Consider the following 26,161-nt stretch of genomic DNA (forward strand, 5'->3'; position numbering starts at 1 on the left):
GACATGGTTTTATGCACAGAGCCACTATCATTTTGAGACAAGAAATATACTTAAATATACAAGTTGAAAGCACATGAAATTATGTTGTACGATTAATATTTTAACTGAAACTAAAAGGATTGAAAACTATCCCAAATTATGATAAACGGGGGAAAATATTCAAGAAGTAAATAAAACTATGAAGACAGAGTTGTCCTCATACAGTGTGTAATTCTTACTCTGTATAAATAATTGATTGGTGACCTCCTCTGTAGTCACTTTTAAATTGTTATTCCATTAATACTGGTGATGTATTGGCCTGATTGAACCTTCTATTCAGTATATTGACTCTGTGGAGGTACCTCACAGAAATCACTGAATGATTAATTTATTCCAGAACAGGAAGTATGTGTACAATTGTTAATTTCTGTGTGTTTGCTTGAAAGAAGTGTTTCTCTGCACGTGTATCCATGCATGAGTGTGAGCATGCGTTTGCTGCATGCTCTCTGTGTGTACCGGTTGTCACATACACACACCCGTTTCTGCGAATGTGAGACTACTAAGCTCCATCACCAAGGAAACCAGCTTGTTGCCAGGTAGCAACAGAGAGAGATACAGAGAGAGAGAGATAAACAGAGGAAGAGAAGGGGAAACTAAAAAACTGAGAGAAAAGACTGAAATTTGACTGAAGTTTCATTTGATCCACATGCTTTTCAAGTTACAAAAGTCTTATTTGTTCCTACCTTCAGCCCATTAAGCAGTTGTGTTGGAGGAAAAGAAACAGTAAATTGACTGAACTCTGTGTGTTGGCATTGCACCCTGATCACAAATGGGGGAGCTGCATTTACTGCAAGCTTGGAAGTTGACATTCTGCAGCCAGAACACAAGATTTATTGGAGGAGGTCAGAGTGGTCAGCCATCTGAAATGACATAACTCAATCTGTTCTCAAAGCTGCAGTTTTACCAGTGTGAAGAACCGTTCTGTACGTTCCTTTGTGTATGGACATGTGGGTGGGTGAGTCTTTCAATCTGTCTGTGTCTAAGTGTTTGAGTTCATAATTAAATGTGACTTCGAAGTCACTGAAGATTAGAATTAGATTAGAGTTAAACACTCGTTCAACAATGTAGGAGACGCATAGACAAGGTTACATCACAGCTCTGGACCAATAGGAGACTTGCTTTACTGTCTGTCAGCTTCATCAGGACCAGATGAGATATCAGCAGAGCAACACAGGGTGATTGACGGAATTTGCATGTCAATGCCCGTGTGGGTTGTTCTGACAGTGACTTTTTCTTTCAGGACTCTTTCCTGCATTTGTTTACATTAGTATAACGATGTGCGTTTTTACAATGGGGCTGGAGCATGAAGGAGTGGAAGAGGAAAAATTAAGAGAAACAAAAATCTGGAGTGGGCACCATCACACTTTCTGTGATCCTGCATCACTATTTTAGAAAGGACACATTTTAGGACAAAATACTACAATAATAGTATTTTAGGTAGAGATTCATAGCTGCAGCTGTGAACCTCCTAACACCACTTGATCAATTCTATAGTGATATTAATGGCCCTTAGCATGGCTGAACTCATCTTCAAAATACTTGCCAGGTCCAAGCTAGCACAGCACAGTCAAATTGTCAAGCATGGCGGATCAGCAGCTAAGCTTCCAAATCATGACACAGTGGATTCAGACTTTTAATATGACATAGCGTGTTTACACTGCAGCAGAGCATAGAGAGATGGAGGGAGGGGGCTCACCAGTGAATTGAAGATGGCATTTTAATTAGATCAGGGAGTACACAGAAAAAGAGCAGAACTGAAAGAGAGAGAGAAGTAAAGAAATATGAAGCAAAAAGAGGAGAAGAAATGAGCAGGGGAAAGAAAAGAGAAGGAGAAGAGAATATCCTTTCATGGCTATTCCAGTGATAATCATGATTGCCAAAGATGGGACATTTAAACATTTTCTGAAACTAGTCAAACAGTCAAAAACAAAGACTATTGAGGGTGAAACAATTTGGTTTGTGCTTAAAGAAGACCTTTGAATACAAGAATACACACACACGCACACACACTCAAAAAATAAAAAGCCCCTATATAAATCCCTACACACACTACAGGGTGAAAATAAATGGAAGGGAGGAAAATTGCGAGGGAGCAACAGAGAAATGTAAAAAAGTGTAGGAGTAAAATTGTATATAGCATCAACACCTCTGATTTACTCTAGTTCTCACTTGCGCACACCGACTTTGGAATAATAATAAGCCCATCATTCTTTTGTGACTTTCTTATGAGGGTGAAAGACACAGAAAGAGCAAAGGTTGCTAGGCAGCAGTGACTAACTATAGTGTATGGCCAAAGGTGATTACAGTATACATTATATACTCCAGAGTATACACTGTCTTCCTCATCATAATATGAAGTCCTACTATGTACCAAGTTTGTCTCACCATCTCTCCCTTCAGAACTGAGCTTACCTTCTCCGTTTTTTCAGCATTTACAACTCTTCTCCCCAGCTAACAAGTCATTAAAAAGTTTAAAGTTAAAAACAGCAAAAGAAAGCAAACACAAGCAGGTGGAATAAGTGACACTGTATGAGAGTCTCAGAGGCAGAGAGACAATAATGTGAAAAAGACTGAGAAAGAGAATCTGTAGAAACATAGACCTTAATGACAAAGAGAGTTCAGGTGTAGAAAACACTGAAAGTGGGAGAAGAAAGAAAGCCTGTAACAGGCAGTTGAAAGCAAACTTTAAAAAAAGAAATGTCCATTTAGAGTTCCTGGTGTCGCTCAAGTTGCCTGGCAACATAAAAGTTTGGCTTCAATCGCATTCCCAACTCATTATTGCTGTGAAACAATCTTCATCCATTTATAACTGCAGTAAAGTCAGAAAGACAAATGCTGGCCCACACATGGAGACACACAGGCTGCTTGAAAGACAAAAAGCAAGAGCTCATTAAAACAGACCGCAGACAGGACATGGATGATTTGAACATTTGGAAAATGTATTCATTTTACATCTAAGGTTTTGATAAATGCTCAGTGTGGCACTGCAGCAGTGAGAAGTTGTAACATCAGTACATCTAATGCTTTGAGAATTACTGGTCATTAGCTGAAATCAAGATAATGGTTGATTTCACTGGTATTAAACTAAATTCAAATTTAATGTTGTTGTAGGTAATTTCTTCTTCTGTATTTAAAAAGCATACATTCTCCATTTAGTTTTTTGTTGTCTGTCTTGAGACCACCAACACAGTCAGCATATATCTTAATTTAATCTCTATCTAGTAATTTTTATTGTTTGTCTAAACCTGGATAATCCTGAAATAAAACACTTCACCTCTCTAGTACCATCTATGCCATGTACCCACAATTTCCTCTTCTTCAGCATTCCTGTTGTCCCCTCAGTAATCTCTCTCTGACTCACTAATGCCACATTAACTTCACATACTTGAACTTGTTTTTGTCTATCTGTCAGTGTCTCTCCCTCTTTTGACCCTACCCTCACTTACTCACACACACACACACACACACACACACACACACACACATCAAAGTTGTTGTTATGCAGACTTGGTGAGACTAAAAGTAAAACGCTGATAGCTAACATGTGAAGCCATATGCTGCCTAAACCTCTGACTCATGCCCTGTCTGTGTGTGTGTGTGTGTGGCATATTACAGTTGACTAAGGTTCACTTGTGAACTGGAGGAAACGATACAACTGTAACTTATCACTGATTGAAATTGTGAAGCACTGCTGGTTGTGATGAATGAACAGACAATTTGAATGTTGCGTTTTGCAGATGATTCAGCAACCTCTGTGTATTTTTTGATCACATCATTTATTGAATTAAAATAAGTTAACAAGGTTCACATTATTATAAATTGCATGATGTCTTGGGTTTTGTACTCCTGAATGAATACAATCACTGAAAATACAATGAACTTCTTCTCTGAAATGAAAAACTTAAAACTGCACCAATAGATTAAAAGATAACTAAAGTGACTTCAATTTACAAAATATAGCTTTGCCATTTCTGAAACAATAAAAAAATTAAGATACTTGAGCTGTGAAATGATGCAAAAAGGTGCTAAAATACAAGCTCTGTGAACACATCCCTGGTCAGCATCAAACAGTGCTGCACTTTTAGTTAATTAACTCAGACATAAAGTTACATGTCACAGTAATTTTCTATACCTTCTTTCTTTATAGAGGTCTGGGTTTAAAACCAGAAAGTCATTACAGCTTTGCAGCTGGCTCTTCAGAATTGTGCATGCGCGATTAACACCCTGGAAAATTTACTGGAGGAGAACAGAGGGTCTAGACATGTTTTCAGCCCTACAACAACCTTTAAGCAACCAGCCATGCTTGCTTACATGCTGTACTTTTTTCTTTCATTTCTTTTATTGAGCAAAACGTATGCATGCCCGTGTTAATGTCCTGCTTTGAAGTAAAAAGCTCAGTGGGCACTTTAAAGCCTTTTAGATGAAGTGAAATATATAATTTACAGCAGCCAATGAGCGAGAGCTGTGAGAATGTGTGCATCTGTGCAAGTGTGTGTTTGAACCCACTGCTGTACAAACTCAATACCGGCCAAGAATTGACAGCTCTGGCAGAGAGGGAACGACCAGCCACTTCTACATTGCCCCAGTGCGTATGTGTCTGCTCCAGAATAAGATTGTGTGTGGCAGCTAAAGTGCTGATCTACAGGTGTGTGCAACTGTCAGCAGTAACAGAGATTAAGTAGAAGCTACAAACACACACACACACACACACACACACACAGAATGTGTCCTCACGCCTTCATGGCCCGGTTAAATGTTTTGCTCACTGACTGTATAGTGACCTACTTATTAATCTACATATCTGGGCTGATGATTATGCACATTTCTACTGTAGGTATTTTTTTCTTAGCCATCAGAGTTTAGTGATATTTAGTATTTAAATAAATGTAATATTTTTATCTGCTGTATGAAAACTAGCACTGACAGATCAGCCCTGCCCATTTCTTAGCCAATATTATAACTTGTGTATCACTATCAACTCTCTTGCTCATGCTTCATGCATCACTCTCTCGATGTTTCTTCCTTTCAGATCCTTACCGTTTCCATATTTCCCTTTTTTATTGTTACTCTGCCCCCCATCCACTCATTCCCCTGTCTAATACTCTGTCACTCTCTATCCATTATTCATGGACAGTCACAGTCGGCATTAAAGGACCCCGCAATATCACTACGGCAACAACGCAGCAGTAGCAGCCGCAAAGGATCATGGGAAACTGGGTCACCTCCCATGAGCAGGAGGGTGTGGGGGGTGCAGCAGAGGGAGGTCGTTGCTTTACTCTCTCTCTTTCTCACACACACACACCTGATAGTTGTCCTACAAGTAGGAAAGGAAAGGAAAAAAGGTGATGAGTGAAAAGATAGTTGCAAACGAGCAGTAAAGGGTGTGATCAATGATCTACATAGAGTGACTGGGCCACAATATCTATGAGCTTTATGGCTGAATTGATACATACACACAAACACACCTTCTTATAAGGAGTACACATTGCTCTGTACATCTAGCTGCCATGTTAGTCACGCCATTCTACCTTGGTTTGTTAGCACAACTGAGTATCAACTGGTTTCAATTCAGTTTTTGTTTGAGGAAAAAAAAAAAAAAAAAGAAAAACTTTCAAGGCCACTCAGAATTAAAATGATTGATGCCATAAACAACTAAAATGACAAGGACCTCAAAAATAAATAGTTAAATATTCATTTACTTTTACAGTTTGGTGCAATTTGTGGTTCTGACAAAATTATTATGATAACCATCAAATCTCAAATTTTAGCACTCTTTTCAATAGACTGAAAAAAACAGAAGAACAGAAGAAAAGTTATGAAACCTTCCAAATGATCCTCGTAAAACTGCTGGATGTATGTCAAAAGTATATCTGATTTGTCGATAATTGGATAAAAACACGAGGACAGCTTGCTGGCATGGTGGTTAGTGCTGTTGCCCCACAATAAGAAGGTTGTGGGGAAATTCACATCCCAGCCCTCATCCAAAGTGACCTGGGATTGGCTCCCCCCACAATAAAACAATGGATAATCAGTAGAAGATGAATGAATGATTGAATGGATAAAGCACGCTAAAACATCAGGGTGCTCCTGAAAATATGTCTGTGACTGTGCTTCCTGTCGCAAGAGTATATATTCCCTATGCTCCCTTATGACTGCTTACATAAATGAAAGCAGGGGTAAAGCATGAGTTTTACTCCTGCCACTTTATTGATCATAACCAATCTGCCTCCCACTCACCTCTCAACAATGAAAGATAAAGACCCAGAAGCAAAAGCAAAAGCAAAAGCTATGTGAGATTCACCTTTTGATGTGAATTCACTATTACACTGTAAATGACTCATGCAAAAAGCAAATACTGGAGTGGATGTCAGGTAGGCCTAAATGATGAATGTAAAAGGTGCTTCTGTCCAATACTGCTCAGCTGCCTCCTTTGTACAACCAACATCTCAATTATTCTTAAAACTTAGGAATCCCTTTTGCTCTCCTCTTAATCTACAGCTCCTCTTTTGTGACTGCTATAGATTTAACATGACAGATAAATGAGGGATAAGGGACTTTAACTGGATTCACCTCTTTTCCGTATTTAATTAAAAAGCATGTGTCCTTATGTTATTACTTTCAGAGTATGTCACGCATACACACACAGTCTGTCACATGTTGCCACCAAGGAAGAGAGCGGAAACATCTGTTTCTATGGGAACCCAGGCTTTGATGATGCAGAAGAAACACACAAAACCACACAAGCACGTGTACATATATACAAAATATCGACACATACAAACACACACATACCACAATGTTCTGCATTACAGTGACATGCCTTATCAAGAGCCAGCACTTCAACTCATATTTTGTACATCTACATAAATAGCCTCATGTGTCTGTGTGTATATACCAGGGAGACAGAGAGAGAGACAGGGGCCGAAAGAGAGCTTGTGTGTGGCTGCCAGATCCTGGACCAGATGGCTAAATGTCAGTGAATACCACACCAACATGACTGCTGGTCCTCCCTAACAGAACCAGTACAGACTGCAACATAGCATCACCTATTAATTCAGTGAGCAAGAGAGTTGAGGTCTCTGTGTTGGATGGGATTTCAGATATTGTGTTTATTGTTTTCGATCTCAGAGCGACCAAAGGGCTTCCAAATGCAGGAGCATCACTGCAGAGCATGACAGCAACATTTTAACACTGTACATAACAGGAAGTCGCAAAAAACAATAATAATAATAATGCTGGCAGTCTATTATTGACAAATCTGTTTCCTCCTGATATGTGTAAATGTCTGTCTTTGCACCTTGGTAGTGCTGCAGAAATTAACTGACAGCTTTTGCATTCAGCTCAGTGGAGACTGACTGATGGGGGGCTTTTAGCTGGAAGTAGCTGGTGTGCCGTTAGCTTTACTCTTCTGGTGATGTCACATCAGGCTTTTATGACTACTCAAATATTAGCCTGGGATGACAAAGACACACACACACACACACATGCCTGCTACAGAGAACACATTACACCTGTTTGCCACCTTAATTTACCAAGAGATCGTCTGTGCAATCCCATTACTTTTGTTGCCATGGTTTCAATGTTTGCTCTATATGCAATGTGCTGTGTGTGATTTTAAAACCAGGACGCCAGTGATGGGGTGATACATATAGAGCCCAGATTTTCCAGTCGAAAGTAAAAAAGCTAAACACTAACCCCTCTGTGATCAAGAGGGGAGATGTCAAAAGAAAACATTCTATCTGTGAAAGCAGAATTATGTGCATGTATAAAAATGTTAACCAATATTTTTATAATCCTATATTAAGTTTGAGTTCTCGCTGTGTTTCATTTGCACAAATTCACAAAACACAAAATGATGAAATTGGTACATTAGAAATTACCTTCCTATGAATTTCTTTGCTTATGGCATTGTAAAGTATTTATGATGCTGTACAATGAGAGGATGCAAATGCAGCTACAGCTACCGCTTTGCCACATCTCTGCTTGGGTTTTTACAATGAAATCTAAAAAGCAAAGTCATGCAGCGGGTGCCATCCTTTTCAGGGACAGTCTTACACACCTGCCGTAGTCCATGACCAACGAAGAGTGCTGCAGCTTCCCACCGCTTTTAAATAGTCTGGGTTGGTTGGATGCAAGTTTCACCGTGAATTAAAAATCTGACAGCAACCACTACACAGCATACTGAAAACAAATAACTGATTACCCCAGAGACCCCCCATTCATTATTTCAGTTAATGTTGATTCATGGCCAATTAGTTATCCATTTCTATGATCCGTATTTTACTGGATGCACATTCAGGACCAATTGGGCAGCGAAGCTGCTTGAACAGAGCCATTAAGCTTGAGTCAATAGTGCTTTCCACAAAAGCAAGCTGATGAAAAATGCAACTTGATTGAAATCAGGACATTAATACTGATGCCACTCCCTCTGGTATGTTGTATGTAACTTTGAGTTTTCTGTGATAGACAGATATTACCCTCTCTTTCTCTCTGTGAGCTCTGTGGGAGCTGTAATGTGGGTCGAAGTGAGGCAGAGGTAGACACTTTTAGCTCAGTAAAAATATCCTGCTCTATCTCCTTTTCTTCTCTCCCTCCTTCAATGTCTCTTCCTTTCACCACTGGCACATCTGGTGCCTCTTAAAAATTATCAAAATTTCACCTTTGCATTGCTATCCTCTTTCAGACAGCCATTTGATGTTAATAAATCTTGTTTCAAAGTCAGCATTAAGGAAACTTTATTTTTGTTTCAGAAGGCTACTCTGACCTGATTCAACATGACTGATTTGACAAGTCATTGCTGAGGAAAACAGCAATGCGGCATCTCAAAAATCCACATGCATATATTGTGTAACTGCAGATCCCATATATTTCTTCTCTTAAAAATGTGCACACACAATCAGATTTCCAGTAAACAGTAGGCATATGAGAATTTCAAGGAAATCTGTTCAGAAATCATTGCAAACATGCCTGGATAGCATTCTCACAAAAAGCTAAAAATACTGTTATGCTGGTACACATGAAGGCAGACACACACATGATCATTCTTTTCTTTGTTCTTCAAGATAAATTTGATAAATGTGAAAAAAGGCAAAGCAAAGAGAAGAGGGACAGGTTAGGAGGTTTGTGTGGAAATCTCCCTATCTTTATCAGAAAAATGGGACTATTAAAAAGCAAAGGAGGAGGAGAAAGGAAAGAGGAAATGGCGTAATGAATGTGGTGCCACAGCTGCCATCATTTAAAATCTTAATCTTTCATTTTATTAGAGGTGGAGGGGAAGAGCGAAGAAACAAGGAGAAAGAAGGAGGTGCAGACTGAGGTAGAAAAAATATACAAATTCTTCCTTAATGTGTAGTCTAAAGTACAGCAAAATCATCAGCAGTTTGAGAGAATTACATTAGACAATGTGATCACAATAGTTCAATGTAGTGCTACAGTGGCTCCAAAGAAGTGGATTTCTGTTTCCTGTAGCATACCAACCACAATCCATTATCTCTTCTATGTGGCTGCACGGCTATTAGCTCATGGATTGAAATACTGCCAACCACATTTCTAGGTAAAATCATAAATATGGCTGAGCACAAAAGAACAATAACAACCTGCACAATACAAACCAAATCAAGACTTTTTATTCAATAAAACCCTGCTGATGGGAGACATTTGTTGTTTCCATTTTAATAAAAGAAAGAAAGAAGTGAAAAGAATAATAAAACATGTCAACAGTGATGCACTGGACAGCAGAAAGACTATGAACCCAAAAAGACAACTTGCCAGATAACTTTTATGTTTTCAATTTTCGTTTTTTTCTTATTTAGTATTCAGTTACTCTAAAGATCTATTGCAGTGAGGAATCCATACCATAGAGCAGAAAGCAAACAGCAGTCTAAAGCTGGAAAGTGTCCATGTCTCTGGCACGAATGTTTACGGGGACATTCCTTGTTTCCTTTGGGAGTATAAGAGGTAACAGCATTTATATTTGAAAATAATGACTTCCAAGGCTACAGCATGGTTGGAATTTGTACTGAAGAAAATCTGCAAGAGATTCAAAGTTTTCCATCTGTGTGACAGAGCATGCTGATCTGTAGAATACCTTATAATATACGGTTGAATCATATGAATCTCTGTCTGTTTATAGCCACGATGCCATATGTACAACCATGCATCACCACTACTGGTAAATGACATATACTAATAAAGGCACAAAATTTCATTGTGGCTATTCACAAAGCCACTTACACCACCAGACTTGCAACCATATACACACACATCCACCTTATCCGGATGACCCTTGAGCACACACACCAACACCACAAGAAAACACAGACTAATTTTGTTTAGATAAGTGTATGCACACAGAGATGCTGATTGTTCCTTTCCATCTACAGACACTCCTAGCAAACAACAGAATAGCACCTAGAGGAACAGTATGCTAACTTGATCCTCTATAGCAAAAGGAGTTAGAGAAGAAAAAAAAACAGCAGAGACACACAATACACTAAACTTAGATTGTTTAATCAATTAAATTAAAGATACTGTGTCCAAAGTAAAACCCAGAGCCCAATACTGAGGAGTAATGAGGAAAACATATTAGCACGTTTGTCAAACTAAACGACAAAATAAAGTTCTTATATAAATTATTGTTTTATTGTTGAGTCACTGTTAAACTACCGTAGCTGATGCAGTCGCTGGGTTATTGACCCAGGTTACATACCTAGTTAAATGAAAATGGCTTGTATGTGTAGCATCTGTATCTGAAAGAAACTACACATTTAGTGAGTTCTGTGTCCTAACATACAGCATGAAGGCAAAGAAACTCCAAGATACACAACAAGTGAAAAGGGACTAGAATTTTATCTCCAAACACACTGCCTTGACCTCCTCACTAAAAGTTTTTCTATTAGTGTTTTGTCAAATTCAGTCTCATCTGTCAGTGAAGTCTTTTTAAACATCTGAACACAATAAATGCTGTTGTCTGCATGAAAAGAGAAGTTACAATAACTCACTTGGAGTGAGTAGGAGTGTGTTGTGGTGAGGTCCATTACCCTCGAAGAAGAGATTCACTGACTTAAAGGTGGTCGTTCAAACGCCTACAGCAGAGCCAGCAGCCAATTCATCTAAAGCTGCACACCCTGTTGCCCACCACTGACACACATACACATACCTCATCAAATACAAATAAGTGACCATGAACTCAGGTTAGCACACATTTGTGCATGATTTTATCAATCATGCACAAATATGACTGACACTATTGAATTGTAAAGTTTGCGCATAATGTACCATTCAAATAAACCAGCTCGAGTTGAATGTATACACACAGACACATAGATACACACACACACCATCTCATCTCAGTCACCACGAATCCCATTAAGTTGCATTATTGCTTGGGGAGTACGGTGTCTGTGTGTGTTTGTGTGGTGTATGTGTATGTTCACGCCTCTCCATCAATCAGTGTCTAATCAGGTATATTGATTAGCTAATTGCTTCGTTACGACAACATTATTTGGTCAATCTGAAAGTATCATATTGATCTAATTAGGTGGAGGAGCAAAAGGAGATCAAGTGATTAAAGATAATAAAAGGGGGAAAGGGGAGAAGAAAGGAAAAGGAGGAGCAGGAAAAGGTGATAGAAAAGCCAAAAGGAACACTCAAATTTCACTTAGTTGCTCTAATTTCTCTCTAAAATGAACCTGAAACTGTGTAGCTTTCCTCCCTGAGAGAAGTGACTTTCTCACACTTTGGTTCCTAGTCGTCTTTCCTCAGTAACCAAGGACAGACAAGGAGCATCACTACGGTTACCATATCCATGACAACCTCTCCCACTGCTATTATTGGGCATGTTGTCAAGGAGACAGAGCAGCACATTATGGGATGCTGACAGAAATAGAAATCCCCGTACGGAAAGGAATACAACAGATCTCTGGTATTACATAAGAAACACTTGTGCAAATCAGACGAGGGGGGCCATATTGGTTCTAAAACTCAGTCTCTATCACACACAGGCTCAGGGGGCCGATCAGCACAATACAGAACTATGGTCACTTCGTTGGCTGCAGCATGTGTGGAGAGCTTGTGGGACAATAAAGTTTATTTTATCTATCTTATGAGAGAGCCGTTTTGAGTCATAAAAATTTGCACAAGACTGTGATTTAATTGTGAATAATACAAAATAGCAAAATAAAACTGTGTGGGTGAGAAAACAAAAACACAAGCCAGCTAAGCAGCATGTGTCACCTCAAATGACAAAAAGAAAACAAATGACAACAACACTCAATAAGTGGGGAAGATGGTACAGATGCATGAAAAAAAAAAAAAAAAAAACTAGGGGTCCTGGGTGAATTGAGTGTAAAGAGCTTTGATGCAGGGAATATTTAAAAGCCTGCTGTGGTTCAAGCACACATTAAATTTAATAAAAGGCTTACATCATTGTTTATACCTCTGGACTGCAACAATGACATTGTAGGAAATAACTTAATGTAATAATACTTCATCATACGTAATATTAGTGTAAGGATAATGTTCTAACAATTTAAAATAGCTGGGCTACACGTTAATTCTTCCAAAATGTGCATCAAGACTCATTTGTTCTGTTAAAGTCAGGCACTCCCTGAGTACAGCACTGGATAAAGCCATCATGTAAATTACTAAAATGTGAATATAATGAGAATCACAATAGACGCCCCAGGAAAACAACAGGAAGTAATCTGGATTCTGACAGTCTTCTCTTTAATTACTGTCTGGAAAATACAATCAAATCACTGAATAAGGTCAATCTTCATAGTGAATGCATATTGCAAAACCAATGTAAACAGAACAAAAACACACTTTTAGTAATGTCAAATTTAGGTGCTGTGTGTAATTGTAATCATTTCATTTTGATAGCGTTACAGAACTGTTCTGAACATTTACTTGGTCACATTAATCAAGAATTTTAATATATACACATGGGCCACGAAAGGAGTTTAAGTTCAAATGGAGCTGGAGCTGGAGCGGGAGCGGGATGTAAACTAAGAACTGGTCCACTCATACTGTGCATTCTACATTTATCATAAAATATCTTATCATGAGCTACTATTAATTTCAGATTTTTGGCCTACATACTGCACAAGCACCATGTAATCATACAATGCACATATGTATTCCATTTTGCACTTTTTCATTAATAAGGTCTGGGATGAGGAGTACTCTATTTTCCATGGACTCACACATGTGGCAACTGGCTAAATTTGAGCTAAGGCAGCTCAACCTAGTGCCTCAGTATTGTTGATCAGTCAGATAGTTGGGCAGATATTTACCATTATGGTTTTCTAGACTTGTTAATAGCACGTGCATACACATGAAACAAGAAACAAACAAATACACTCTGTCACGCTCTCCTTCACAAACACACACAGATACATGGTTAAACTGTGTATTTAAGACTCTGGTGCATCTGCACACTGCTTCCTGTCTGTCAGAAGGTTATAAAACTAATTGACCACAGCTGTGGTAGTGAGCAGGTTTGTGTGAGTGCATGTGTGTCTTGCATCTTCTCATTAACTTGGGGGTCACAAGAAAGGTCCAGAATAATCCTGGAAGGACCTGAGGACCTGAGGAGCTGAAAATAGGTTCCATTAGGAAATGTTGTGTGTATGTGTGTATATATATATATATATATATATATATATATATATATATATATATATATGCAAATGCCTCATGTTGTATACTGTTTCAGAATATGGTGTTGAGCAACACCCAGATACAGTGTTTGTCTGTGTGTATGTGTGTGTGCAAATGCGTCATGTTGTATACTGTTTCAAAACATGGTGATGAGCGACAGTGAGAGACAGTGAGACTTGTTGCTATTTTCTAGCCAAGGCTTTCCAGTAAAAAAAAAAAAAAAAACAAGTATCAAGTAACATAATGTTAATATAGGTTTACATACTTACAGTACACATGAAGAATAATTCTTTAAACCTATTATAAAATATCATTGTTTTCCTCGATATGTTGTATTTTCTACTTGTTTCATGCTTCATGTTTTTACTGAGTGGCAATTGTCTTAGAAAACAAGGCTTTCAAGAGGAATCTGACAGTGTAAGACTTGGTTTACACTTCCCCGGTTCATGCCAGTAATTCCAATATATCTGGCACGATTTAAAGGCTGGTTAATACAAGTAGTATGTTTTAAACACGACTTTAAACTTCAAACTACAAGAGTGTGTAAAGAAATACAATAATGTTTTGAATTGTTTTTATCCATAACTGTTATGTAATGACTGAGATTTAATCTGTTAAATTTTATATTCTCTGGTAACAGTAAAAAGCATTATCTGAGGAAGATGGGAAAAACAGACACAGAGCAAGAGAGAGGGGGGAGTGGAGGGGTGATGGACACTGATTGAGAAGAAGCAAACAGCTGTTCTCCTTGGGTGCTGGTAACTCTTCCAAGGCCTCATACATTTGATCTGACAATGTCATTACAGAAAACATTATAAGATATATTTACATGAAAACAAATACCAGCAAATATTTTTCCCATCATGACTGATATGAAGTTTTAGGAAAGGAGGAAAAAAGGAAGGATAGAAGAAAAAGAAAGAAAGGATGAAAAAACTCTTACTATTCCACTGCCCTACAGCTGCCAGCTGACGCACACACAAATTCTATATGTAATCATATTGATTCATATAAATACACAGACCAACACCCTAATTAAAGTTTGGCAACAAGCAGACAAAAAAAGAATAACAGATGTCTTTGTTTTGTAAGATATTTTTGTTTTTCTTTGAACTATATTAAATTACAGCGCATTTAAAATATTGGACAAAATGATATTTTGGCAACCACAAAATCAACGTCTTTACCCAATTAAAACAAGTCAAGACAGTCCATGAAAAGAACACACAATTGCTCAATATGAATGGCTATTTTCCACTTAGCCAAAACTATTCCCTTGACTACGTGACAATGATGCTTGACCTTTCATCAAAATAATCTTAAATAAGCAAACTCACGTGGCTCAATTGTAACTCGTGAGCCTTCAGTTACTTTTTTCTGGGTCTAAGGTGGACCATCATAATCACAGACTGTTATGTTCAAGCAATCACAGATAAGAGCAAATTATTTTCTCCTTTGCCCTTTCTCTCTGTCACATACATGAACCAATCACACTGACAGCATCCTCCTCTCCTGCCAAATCACTCACAAACTGAAATCAGCTGGAAATGTACAAATGACATGCTGCTAAGAAACCTTAATTACAGCAAAAATCTGCTGATGAAATGTAAATGAAATAATCACCTGTACCAACAAAATATTACTTGAAAGGAAATTAAAAAAAAAAAAAATCAAAAACATCAAAAAATAAGAAACCATGTCTTGCAGGAAAAAATAGCCATGAAGCCAAGAAGTTACTTAAATCAGCAAAAACTGGGCCAATCGAACAGGCACAATCAAGTGTAAAGCACTTAAAACATACAACTCACCAGGTTGGAGTTGGTGGCATTGGAGTCATCCTCAGGGAAGGGGATGTAGACAGCTAAGGCCACACAGTTGGCAAAAATGGTCATCAGGATGATGATCTCAAATGGTCTGTGAGAAGAGTCAAGGAAAATACATTCTTGAACAGAATAAACTGCAGAGATATTTTAAGAGTAGGAATCATAAAAGATCTGATTTGTTCCTCTTCAATGGCATGAAGCTTCAAACAGTATATATTCTAATTTGGGCCTATGTTGCTACAGGTTTTGGCTTTGTGTAACAATGATCTGATAGCAAGTGAACCTACGTAGCTGTAATTATGTGGGCCATCATAAAACATCAATCGTGGGAGAATTTTGAGGCAAAACGTGCATCTCTACATGTCAGGTTCAGGTAGACTTTGAGTTCATAATGTAAACTCAGGCATGTTATTTTAACAAAAGAGGTATTTTTAAACAAGCTAATAAATCTTTGCATAAGCAGAGACACACACACACACACCGCAGAGTGCACCACCAGTGTACACAATAAGAAAGATCAAAGTGTTTGACTTTGTCTTTTCGTTAACAGTAAGACATATTGGCTCACTTAGGAGCGGCTTTGTGTTTGCAGGGGGGAGGGTTGGAAAGAGACAGTGCATGTCCTAATATGGGTGCAGCGAGGAGCAGGCCTGTCGCGTGGAAGATGGGATGTGGACAGAAAAAGAGTGAGAGAGATGGAATGAGAGAGAGTAGAGACACAGAGGGTTTTTATTTGGAACGGTCCTTGAGAGGGGAGTGACCTCATTATTTTTGGACTCAGAGAGCAAGAGGGAGATACAAAGTGAGAGAGAATGGAGAGTGAGAGAAGGAGGGAGAGAATGTGAAGGAGAGATAGAGGTCTGGTTTTCATCAACACAATTAGTAACTGCCACTGCTGCCACCTCCCTCCACCTCCTTTTGCTCTGCCTCTACTCTACTCTTTCCTTCCTTCAGCCCTTATTTCATTTTCTTAGCTCTTGGCTACATGCCAAATTAGTCTGGACTCTGGGATTTGCAGTGCAACATAAACAAAAATGTACCAATGAGTTGTCAAATCCAGAAGACAAACCATGAAAGTTTTTGCTGATCTCCATGTACAACATATTGTTCCACACCATAAACACAGGTTGTTCAAGCTTGAAAACATTTAATCATTTGTCACACTGATTCTGACTTTCCCTTTGTCCAACGCTAATGGAAACTTTGCAGGTGGAAACCTGATAAGGTATCATGCCCATGTTGCAAAAATAGTGGATGGGTTACATGTGCAATAAATATTCGATCTGCAGCAACTAAAACTATTAAACCTTAGCCATATAGCAGGAATATAGCACCACTGGTGGTCTACAGTCAAAACTGCAGTGCCAAAAAATTAGAAGTACAGCAGAGTTCCAAGCAGTCCTTCAAAAAACAAGAAAAGGAAAAAAATGAACTTTTCTGTGATGGATTACGATAAGAAAAAAGGACCTTAGGGCTTAACGAAGAATATACAGCTGCTGTTTTAGCTTCAGTTTGACCCCTGGTTACCAACTGGAGGTCAAGAATATTTTCATAGTAGCTAAAGGACAACAAATTGAATTTCTCAGCAGCCTCGATGTCCATCATCATTACAGAAACTCTGAACCAACCAAATCACTAAGTCTAAGTTTAAATGAGAAGAGAATCTAATATCTTCAAAAATCTTCTACCACTTAAAATCAAACTTCATGTGTGGTCCAGCCAGAAAACTACCTGCTCCCCATTTAAAACTTTACTGAAAGAGGGACAGAGAGAGGGAGAAAAACATTAATTTGCTTTTTACTTTTACTGTTTGCTTTTTACTGTATGGCGGGGCTAATACTTTGTCTATGTTTGGATTAAAAGTTGACCCTTGAACATCATTGGCCACAAGATCATTCAGCTCATTCATCTTGGAAAAAACTGCATCAATGTTAATCAATCACCTTGTGCAGTGGCCTCATTAAAAAACTCACCAGACATGCAGGCCTGTGGCTCATTCTGGGTTCCTGACCCGTGATTTAAGAAACCCTTGAGGTCTCCTTCCATCATCATGATAATAAATCAACTGAGGTGCTTGAGTGTGCAAAACATATGCAGAAAAATCTGAAAGTATGGACCAACCATTTACTAAATCAAGGGTTAGGGTTAACATCAATAACATAAATTAATCAGCATAACAATAGGAAATATCTATACTGAACAGCACAAGATGAAGACAGCTAACTGCATACATTTGAAGAAAATTCACCACACACAGGTGTACTGTCTTTGAGATTCCATGCATTCAGCATTAGGCCCATGGAGTTCAAAATAACACAGACAATCTCTTGACTGGACAAAGCCAAATGCTAAATAAGAAACCTGGGATATACTGATATCGTATGGGCGAGTAAGCCCCAAACACGCTGTGTTATACTCTGAATATTTCTCTTCTTTCTATGATCTCTGATTGAATTGAATATGCACGCAAATAGCATCACTCCACTCATCACTTGATGCGCTGTACAGTGTGCATGTGTTCCTGAAAATGCACTCAATGACAGCTCTTAAAACTACCACTTAGTGTGATTTCATATAGAAGACACGATAGTTAGACGTACCCCTGCTCTGTCTTTGTCTATGCTGACCTTGCCGGTGTGCAGGTTAATGCCTGAATGCTATAATTACAGAGCTTGTGAGAGTGCTCTGTCTGTGTGTTTGTGCACACAAACATGCATGTGTTTGAGTCCTTTATGTGTTCTCTAATTTAAGTGTGCAGTTCATGTGTATGCGTGAGCTCAGACAGGCCCCATTGACCTGTTGAGAGCAGTAGCTGTTGTCATGGTAACAGAGGAGGAGGAGAGGAAGATTTCAGATCTACTATCTCTAGAGACAGAGGTACTGACAGAGTACAGGACACACACACACACAGCCTGTAGAATACAAGCAACACTCGAGCACAAAACGAAACACACACACAGAACAAATGTACACAGTGTACAAAGTCACCTACAGACTTATGTTTAAACATGCTGCTTTAAATAGGCCCACACTGCAGTTATGAAGGACATTCAAAGTATAACTGTTTGATAGTCAAGCAGACAGACTGGTTGACAGTTTGATGGAGATTTTTTTTAAATCAGTGTAGGTGGCACTTTTTTAAAATGGTTCTGCTCCATCCTATTTACCTTTTTTTCTCTTATTGCTCATTTTCCCTTTAACGTCTCTCCTCTTCCTTATGCTCATCCCATTCCTTCATCACTCTCTCTCTGTCACTCTCTCGTCCATCCAAACCCACAGAGCTGTTTTAATGAATGATGCTGAGAATTGTGGGTAATGTTCTGCATGCTCATCACTCTGGATGAGATTGTTCAAATGACCCTGAAGGTTTTTGCATGGATTGTTTTTCTCCATTCATTTTCTTCTCTACTTTGAATTAACATAGCTGGTGAGTGTAGTTTGAGGTGGGCATCTGATATTTTTGTTATTGATAATTACTCCAGGTGACTAGACTTCACTTGTCCACTTTTGTCAGTGAAGAGGTAGAGTACGCACTTAAAAGCCAGGGCTGCTCCCATGGGAAATTTGATGTATATTGTTGATAGGATATGGACTGAATTTTGACAATAAACTAAGAAAAATTAAAACAAATGCTGAAGTGAATAAGACCTATGATTACAGATCCAAGTTACTGATAAATATACAGGTTCATCCCCAATGATTAGGCCATGATTTACTGGATATGTTTTAAAACCCTGCTTTTTAGAGAATTTATTTCCACTGCTTTAAAATATCATTGTTGTAAGAAAAAAAGTGGAAATTTATAAGAAAAATCTTTTAAGACTAACTTGTGAACAGTTAAAATGCTACGCAATCACATAATATCACAATTGGAAGTCAACTTTTAGGTTTATACAAACTAATTAGCATACATTTAATTTTAAAATCGTTGTTAGATGTGGAGCTGAAAAACTGTGATAAAGTTTAGAATTTTATATAATTTGATAAATCACTAATGCAACCCAAACACACAATCGTCTTCTGCTTCTTACCTCTCCTTCTTCCTAATCGTCACATCCTCTCTGCCTCCTCCCTCCTCTTACTCATTATTTGCCCTACTGCCTCTGTCATTTTTTGTTTCCCAGCCACCCCTTGGTCTTACTCCCCCCCACCATCTTTTGCACTCTGCTTCATCATTTCTCATGTCGACATCCATGTCCTGCCCACTTCCCTGTCCTTCCCATTTCCCCTACCTCTCCTCTTCCTCTCCCACCCAGGACAACATGTGACTTTGCTCTTGCTGAGTTCACGTGGACCCTCCCCTACTATAGATCACTTTGACTGTGACACTGACCATTTCTGTCTCACTCCCTTTCTCCCTCTATCTCACCCTGAGGGACAACAAAGTCATTATGTTTGGTGGCTTAAATAAAGAAAAACAAAAGAAACTCCAGGATAGGAGGAGGGTAGGAAGGAAGGAAGGATGGAGGAACAGCAGGAATAAAGGGATTTGGAAGGACAGAGGGAAGGAGAGAATGATAATAAAGGGTGGGAGAGACTCTAAGCTGGAGGATGGTATGAGCAAAGGAGTGATAGAAGCATGGATGGACCTTGGGGAGAGAGGATGAACGTAGTTAGGAAGAGCTGGGGGAGAGAGATATGCTGGAGAGGTGTAAAGAAGTGATGAATATGACACAATTTGTTTTATCGTCCTATGAGAAAACACAAAAAAAAAAGAACAAAGAGAGGAAGGAGAGAAAGGATTTAAACAAGTAGCTAGAGAGCAGAGGAACACAGTGAGTGAGACACAAGAGAGAAGAAAGGCTGATAAAAAGAGAAGACGAAAGAAGGCTAAAGAAGATTATTACACAGAACAGGAAGCTGTTTACATCCTGTGTCTCCTACGTATAGCCTGATTTTATCTTCCTACATATCTGTTTTCATCACACTTCACATAGATTTATATTAATTTATAACGCAATTTTCCTAAATAGATCTAATCATGCATAAAGTATTACCATATAGACAGGAGATTTGCAGATTAATTTATAGTCAAAACCTTTTGGAGGAAAAATACTGTAGTACCTCTGAAATTAGAAAGAATTTTTGTTAGATTGGCACTTTTAGGATTGACTGCTCAAGCTCATTTGCACCAGGTTAGCTTTATTGTAGAACTTTCTTTTGGACGTCCCCTATCTTGTGAATTCAAACCAGACCAAAACTAGTGGGAGCTCAAGTATATAGACCCATGATACTGTCTTGAAAGTGAAACACTGCATGTTATTCCCCCTTGGAAACAGTTTACAAGTCCACCAATCATGATTATTTAAAGGATACTTCCACTCTACGATGCTGATGCAGGCCCTGCGGATGGGGTTCTTGAGCGTGAGACAGAGTAGGGCCCGTGGCGGCCTTGTGGCTGTTGTCGTTGTCTGTTTCTTGGGCTTTGAGCTGTAGTGTTGTCTCTTCCTTTGCGTGGAACTGGCCGTGGAGATGGGCCCGCCCCCTCCCGACCCAAGCCCTGCCCCTCCACCTGCTGCAGCATTTCCCATCATTTTTGCCTGCCGTGCTGCATCGATGGCCGCCTGCCAGCTCAGGGCGGCCCCCGGTGTGGGGATGTGCTCCGGAGCCAGGCCCACCACACCCACCCCATGGTTGACCCCACCCCCTCCACCGCCATGGTCACCATGGCTACCACCTCCAATGTGCTCATTTGTCAGGCCAGTTGGAGTGGGCCGAGGTAGGGGAGGAGGGGGAGAATAGTCGGAGCCTGGAGTGGAGAGATAAGAAAGAGAAAGAGTAAAAAAAAAAAGTTAACAACACAAGTTGATTCTTCGCTCTTAAATCACACAAAGGTCCTTAATGTTGTTGCAGTGTGTTTTTCTACAGTCTGAAAGTGCTTGACATTGGGGCTTTAACAGCATTTGAATTGATGACACATCAATTAGTGATCCCTGTACATTTTTCACACACTAAAGACTCCTGTAGAATAGACCGGTGACTAATATACTCCCATCTGTCAAGCAAATACAACAGAACTGTACGCTTTTTAGTTCCTCGTCATATTGTGACCAATCACTCTGGGTCACACACACCACTACTCATGAGACCATCAGCTACTAGAGAACATTTTCTGTGCTAAAAGTAAAAATAAAACATATATAAAAAAATGTTTTAATGAATAAATAAATAAATAAATAAATAGTTTTTTTATCTCATCTTTAAATTAAACAAGAATATAGCTATTTATTCCCTTTCCCCCAGAGTTCCTTTTTTTTTTTTTTTTTTTTGTAGACTGTATAGGCTGTTTCTTCAAAGCTAACAAAAGGATGTTACATGTTGTGATCAATCATTAAGAAAACATGTTAAATGCTGTTTGATTTCCATACTTTTACCACAAAAAAAAAATTGTAGACCACAAATACGTGAAGTGCGATAAAAGTGAGATTGATGGATAGAAATGAGAGAAAGAATTACAATAATCTGAGTGAGCTTACAGAGTTGTGTCATGCAGACAAATTGTAGAAATAAGACTGAGAAAAAGTAAGAAAGCGGATTATCCATCCTATATGCTTAGCCAGATTAAAGACACTTATAATATCCCCCCAGCCTCTCTTTCCTGCTGACATCAGAACAAGGATTCCACAAATGCTCTATCCCTGCTCAAGATTACACACTCCATGAAATGACGTAGCAACCATTTCCTGATTTAAGACAACTCTATATTTGCGGTACTTTGTGTTGAAAATTCTTAGGGTTTACAAAACACAATTGTGTAAGAAGACATGAAACTAAAAACGTGTCAGTGGCATTACTTAGTATTTCTGAAATGTAAGTCACGAATGAGATCAAACCATTTCAAATCAACTTCAAAGTGTTTGAAGACAGACTCAAATGTGTCTATGTATATATATTGCATATAACTACAAACTTTGCAAATTTATAGAAATTTATACACATTAATTGTATATGTTACAGTGCTCAAAAACAATAAGTTTTTTGCACAAGTGGAAACGCTAAAAACAGGAACCTCCATCTTGGCCGCAACAGTCACATCAGATTTGATCAGGAGTAATTCCCAATGTCAGGTTCAATAATTCCATACAGTGGCTTTTGGGAACAGAATACAAAAATGTAAGATTTCCTGTGAAATTAATCCAACCTGAGGAAAGATAAACAGTAAGAGAAAGGAGAAGAAAAAGGGTGAGGAAGAGATAATCAAGGGATAGAGAGGATGAAAGAGAATTATCCTGTATGCTTAGTACAATTGCAATGCAGTTAAAACATCTGCTGAAATCCTGTGCCTCTCACTGCACAGCTTGAACTTTCTACCTCAACACTCATACAAATTACATCAGATCCTGGACCACACACACAAATACAACAATCCTAAATGACAACGTTATGTCAAGGTGACCATTCTGTGACAGACAAATAATGGCCCACTAAAGTGACGTGATTTGAGTTGAAAACACACTCGAGAAAGAAAGTGGCTCACAATGGCTGTGTTACACAGCAAACCTGACCATTACATACTGATATTTCTTGATTTGCCTGAATAATTTTTTCATAATTAAGCCATTAAATAAATAATATTTACACCTGTCACCCTCCTTGATATACCATGCAAGAAAGACCTTTTTAGCCTTTTAGCTCCCATTACATTGTGTCGTAGTATTACATTTTAATGACCACATATCCATGTGCAGTATTCTTTTCTGTTTTCTCTATAGTATGTAATACTAAAAACAATGTAAAACTGTGCATTAAAAAAAAAACAGGAATCGGTGGAGACACTAAAGCAGGCTAAAAAGGCAAAAAAGGAGCTAACCTAGCCTACTAGTTAGCAACCAGCTATTAGCAACTAGCTTAGCCTCGGGAACACACTTACAGCTTCAAAAGCAAAAAAAGCGAGACAACAAACTAAACAACAACTTGCTCGTCAGTGAACACATTCTCATCGTGTCTGGGAGCAAATTTAAGTTTTCCAGAGAAGCGAGGTTATTTCTTTTTTTAAGCGTTAGCTAGCGTTGTCTTCGTTAGCCATAAGCTAACGCTCATGAACCAACCTTGTGTCGTTTTTTTTTTTTTTTTGTCGCACAGTTTTAAAAACAAATTACTTATGACATTTTAAACACACTCACTCAGGAAGTCAGACTTACGTCGCAAACATTGTCCGGCTTACAGGAAATCAGCGTCATGTTTCCTCCACATCACACACATGACATGAGATATCACTGCTGATAAAGACACACAACACACACCTGCAACAACAAAACACCCCCAGCTGGAGGGGGGACAGTTGAGCAGGTGTATAAGGGCCCCTATGACCTATTATATATCTCTGTTATTGTGTTTTAGATTATTTTACCACTAAGGTCCTAATTTGTTCTTTTTCTGTTTTTAATTCTTTCTAAGTGCCATGTCAATAAATTGAAGTATTTCCTGTGCAGCTCAAATAAAACCCTAAAACCCAGAGGGCAAAACAAATGCACTAAGTGAATGAGAGCACATCGCAGTATGACTGAAAATAATTCAGAGAAATTTGCATTTAATTCAAGGAATTGTTCTTTATATTCACCAGGAGTGGCGTGTCTGATATCAGGTGCAGCTGTGCTTTAGAGCACAAAAACCACTCCAGTCATATCTTTCCTCTCATTACTTGGTTGGAAACACCAGATTTGCTTGGTATTCCCAAAACACTGTAGCTGATTTTACAGGCATTCAGTGACATTTAAAAGCAGAAAATGTGACATTTTTCATACATACATGCATGAAAATACACATATGCAAACACACACGCACAAACACTACTGGGCATCCTGTACTCTCCCAGATGCTGCTCTATCCAGTAAAATCCTCATTCTCTCAGCTGTTGACTCCAGTGTGAGTTAATATCTGCTTCTTGACTGCTGTAGCACATTATCATCTCCCTCTTTCTCTCTCACTATCTCTCACAAACATTAACTTACACACACACATACACATAATCACTTCCAGCATATTGTACTGCTGCGTGATCAGTTTATCTCACACTGCCTGTCCCTCTCACTGGGTCTAGCCCACTGAGAGTGTGTGTGTGTGTGTGTGTGTGTGTGTGTGTGTTTGTGCACTGCAAGAGTGAATGTGTGAGGATTAGAGGAGAGTAAAACTTTAATAATACTGAGCCCACTAATCTGTCTGTCTGACTGCATGTCTCTCTGTGTGTCTGTCCTGTCACATGCATATGCACAGTCATGTTGTGTGTGTGTGTGTGTGTGTGTGCAGGGGGCTGGGGGGCGGCGAGGGGTCCAGTGTGTGATGAATGTGTACAGCAGTGACTGACTGTAATTCCATTAGCAGCTTTTTACTCTACTGGGGGGAAACTGCAGCCCATGGAAATACGATTCTGACTGAAGTGGAGAGGGAGGAGAAGGGAAGGATGAGAGGATAGAGGAAGAAAAGGAAATAGGATGAAGAAGACAGGACAGGAGGGAGGTGGAAATAGGAGGAGAGAAAAAGATGCTGAGAGGATGGGCAAAGGGGATAGAGAATGAGAAGAAGAAGAAGAAAAAGAGACTCGGAGAAGAGTAGGAGGCTGGAAGGAGATTAAAATCTAGGAAAAGGAGAAAAGAGAAAGAGAGGAAAGAATGAGTGTGGGGCTCAGGATGCCTAACCATGAGTGACAGGGCCTAATCCAATATTTTATCTGTCCATCATGCGATTTTACCAGCAAAAAATATTAACACTAATTCCCTCTTAGTATTACTGTCAATACAGTCAGTGGTCTTAGTACAGATAAAGGTTTCCACAGTACTTCAGTCAATCTGTGGCTGTTAAGTAGGCTGCTACATTCATGGGTTGTAGCTCCGCTTCAATTTTGTTATTTGAACTATGTTATATGCATATGAGTCTTATAGCACAATACAGTATGTTACTGTTGTTATAGCACTTCAATAAATAGCCCTCATTCTATAAAGCTTGTTTTAATTCCACATCACCAGAATATATACATATATTATATTTTTGTGGTATTTGAAAATGTTATTTAGATCCAGCTTCACAATAGATCAAAAGTCATTCACTAAACATGTCATAGCACAGAAGTTAAAACTGCTCTTAGATCAGCCCATTTTCACCCTTGACATTAACATATACTAACTCATTTTGGTACAAACTAAATGTATCAGTGAAGTACACCATGGCAACTTTATACAGAAGTTCATAAATTGTAAGGACAGTCAACATCAACTGGAACGGAAAAGAACTTGACCAAACTTCAGTGTGAACTGAACTGCTGACTGTAATGAGCTCTGATACAAACTCCAGTCAGTAAAGTTGTTATCTGCTTAATGATACAGACTGATGAGAGATGGTATCACGGCAACTCACAGCACTCACAGCACTACACTGTAAAATGTGATTGCCACACATAAACACACACAGTGTGTGTGTTTATGCCTACCACTGTCTTTCATTGCCTACCAATGAAACACAGTTCTGGTACAAATAATGGCAGCAAATTGTGTTTGTAAAGGCCAAAAAAAAAAAAAATCCTCCAGATTTAAAGTCCTGAATTGCTGTGCCCCTTCAGGAGATGAGGAGCTGAGGGAGATGACGGACAAAGATTGGAACCAATCACATTATCTGAACCTTAATTAGTCTCTCATGTAATCTCC

The 26,161-nt window shown here is 38.8% G+C and overlaps 1 protein-coding gene across 2 annotated transcripts in view; it reads right to left on the minus strand.

Moving 5' to 3' along the window:
* cacna1c (calcium channel, voltage-dependent, L type, alpha 1C subunit) overlaps positions 1 to 26,161 on the minus strand; it is a 158,974-nt gene that overhangs the window by 87,892 nt on the left and 44,921 nt on the right. For both annotated transcript variants that reach the window (XM_029494870.1, XM_029494871.1), the window contains exons 2-4: positions 21,202 to 21,273; positions 20,841 to 21,171; positions 15,510 to 15,615 (exon numbers count right to left, since the gene is read on the minus strand). In XM_029494870.1, coding sequence (XP_029350730.1) covers positions 15,510 to 15,615; positions 20,841 to 21,171; positions 21,202 to 21,273 — 509 coding nt within the window. The remainder of the gene's footprint in view (positions 1 to 15,509; positions 15,616 to 20,840; positions 21,172 to 21,201; positions 21,274 to 26,161) is intronic.

This window comes from Echeneis naucrates, chromosome 23, assembly GCF_900963305.1.
Source record: "Echeneis naucrates chromosome 23, fEcheNa1.1, whole genome shotgun sequence".
Classification (NCBI taxonomy): domain Eukaryota; kingdom Metazoa; phylum Chordata; class Actinopteri; order Carangiformes; family Echeneidae; genus Echeneis; species Echeneis naucrates.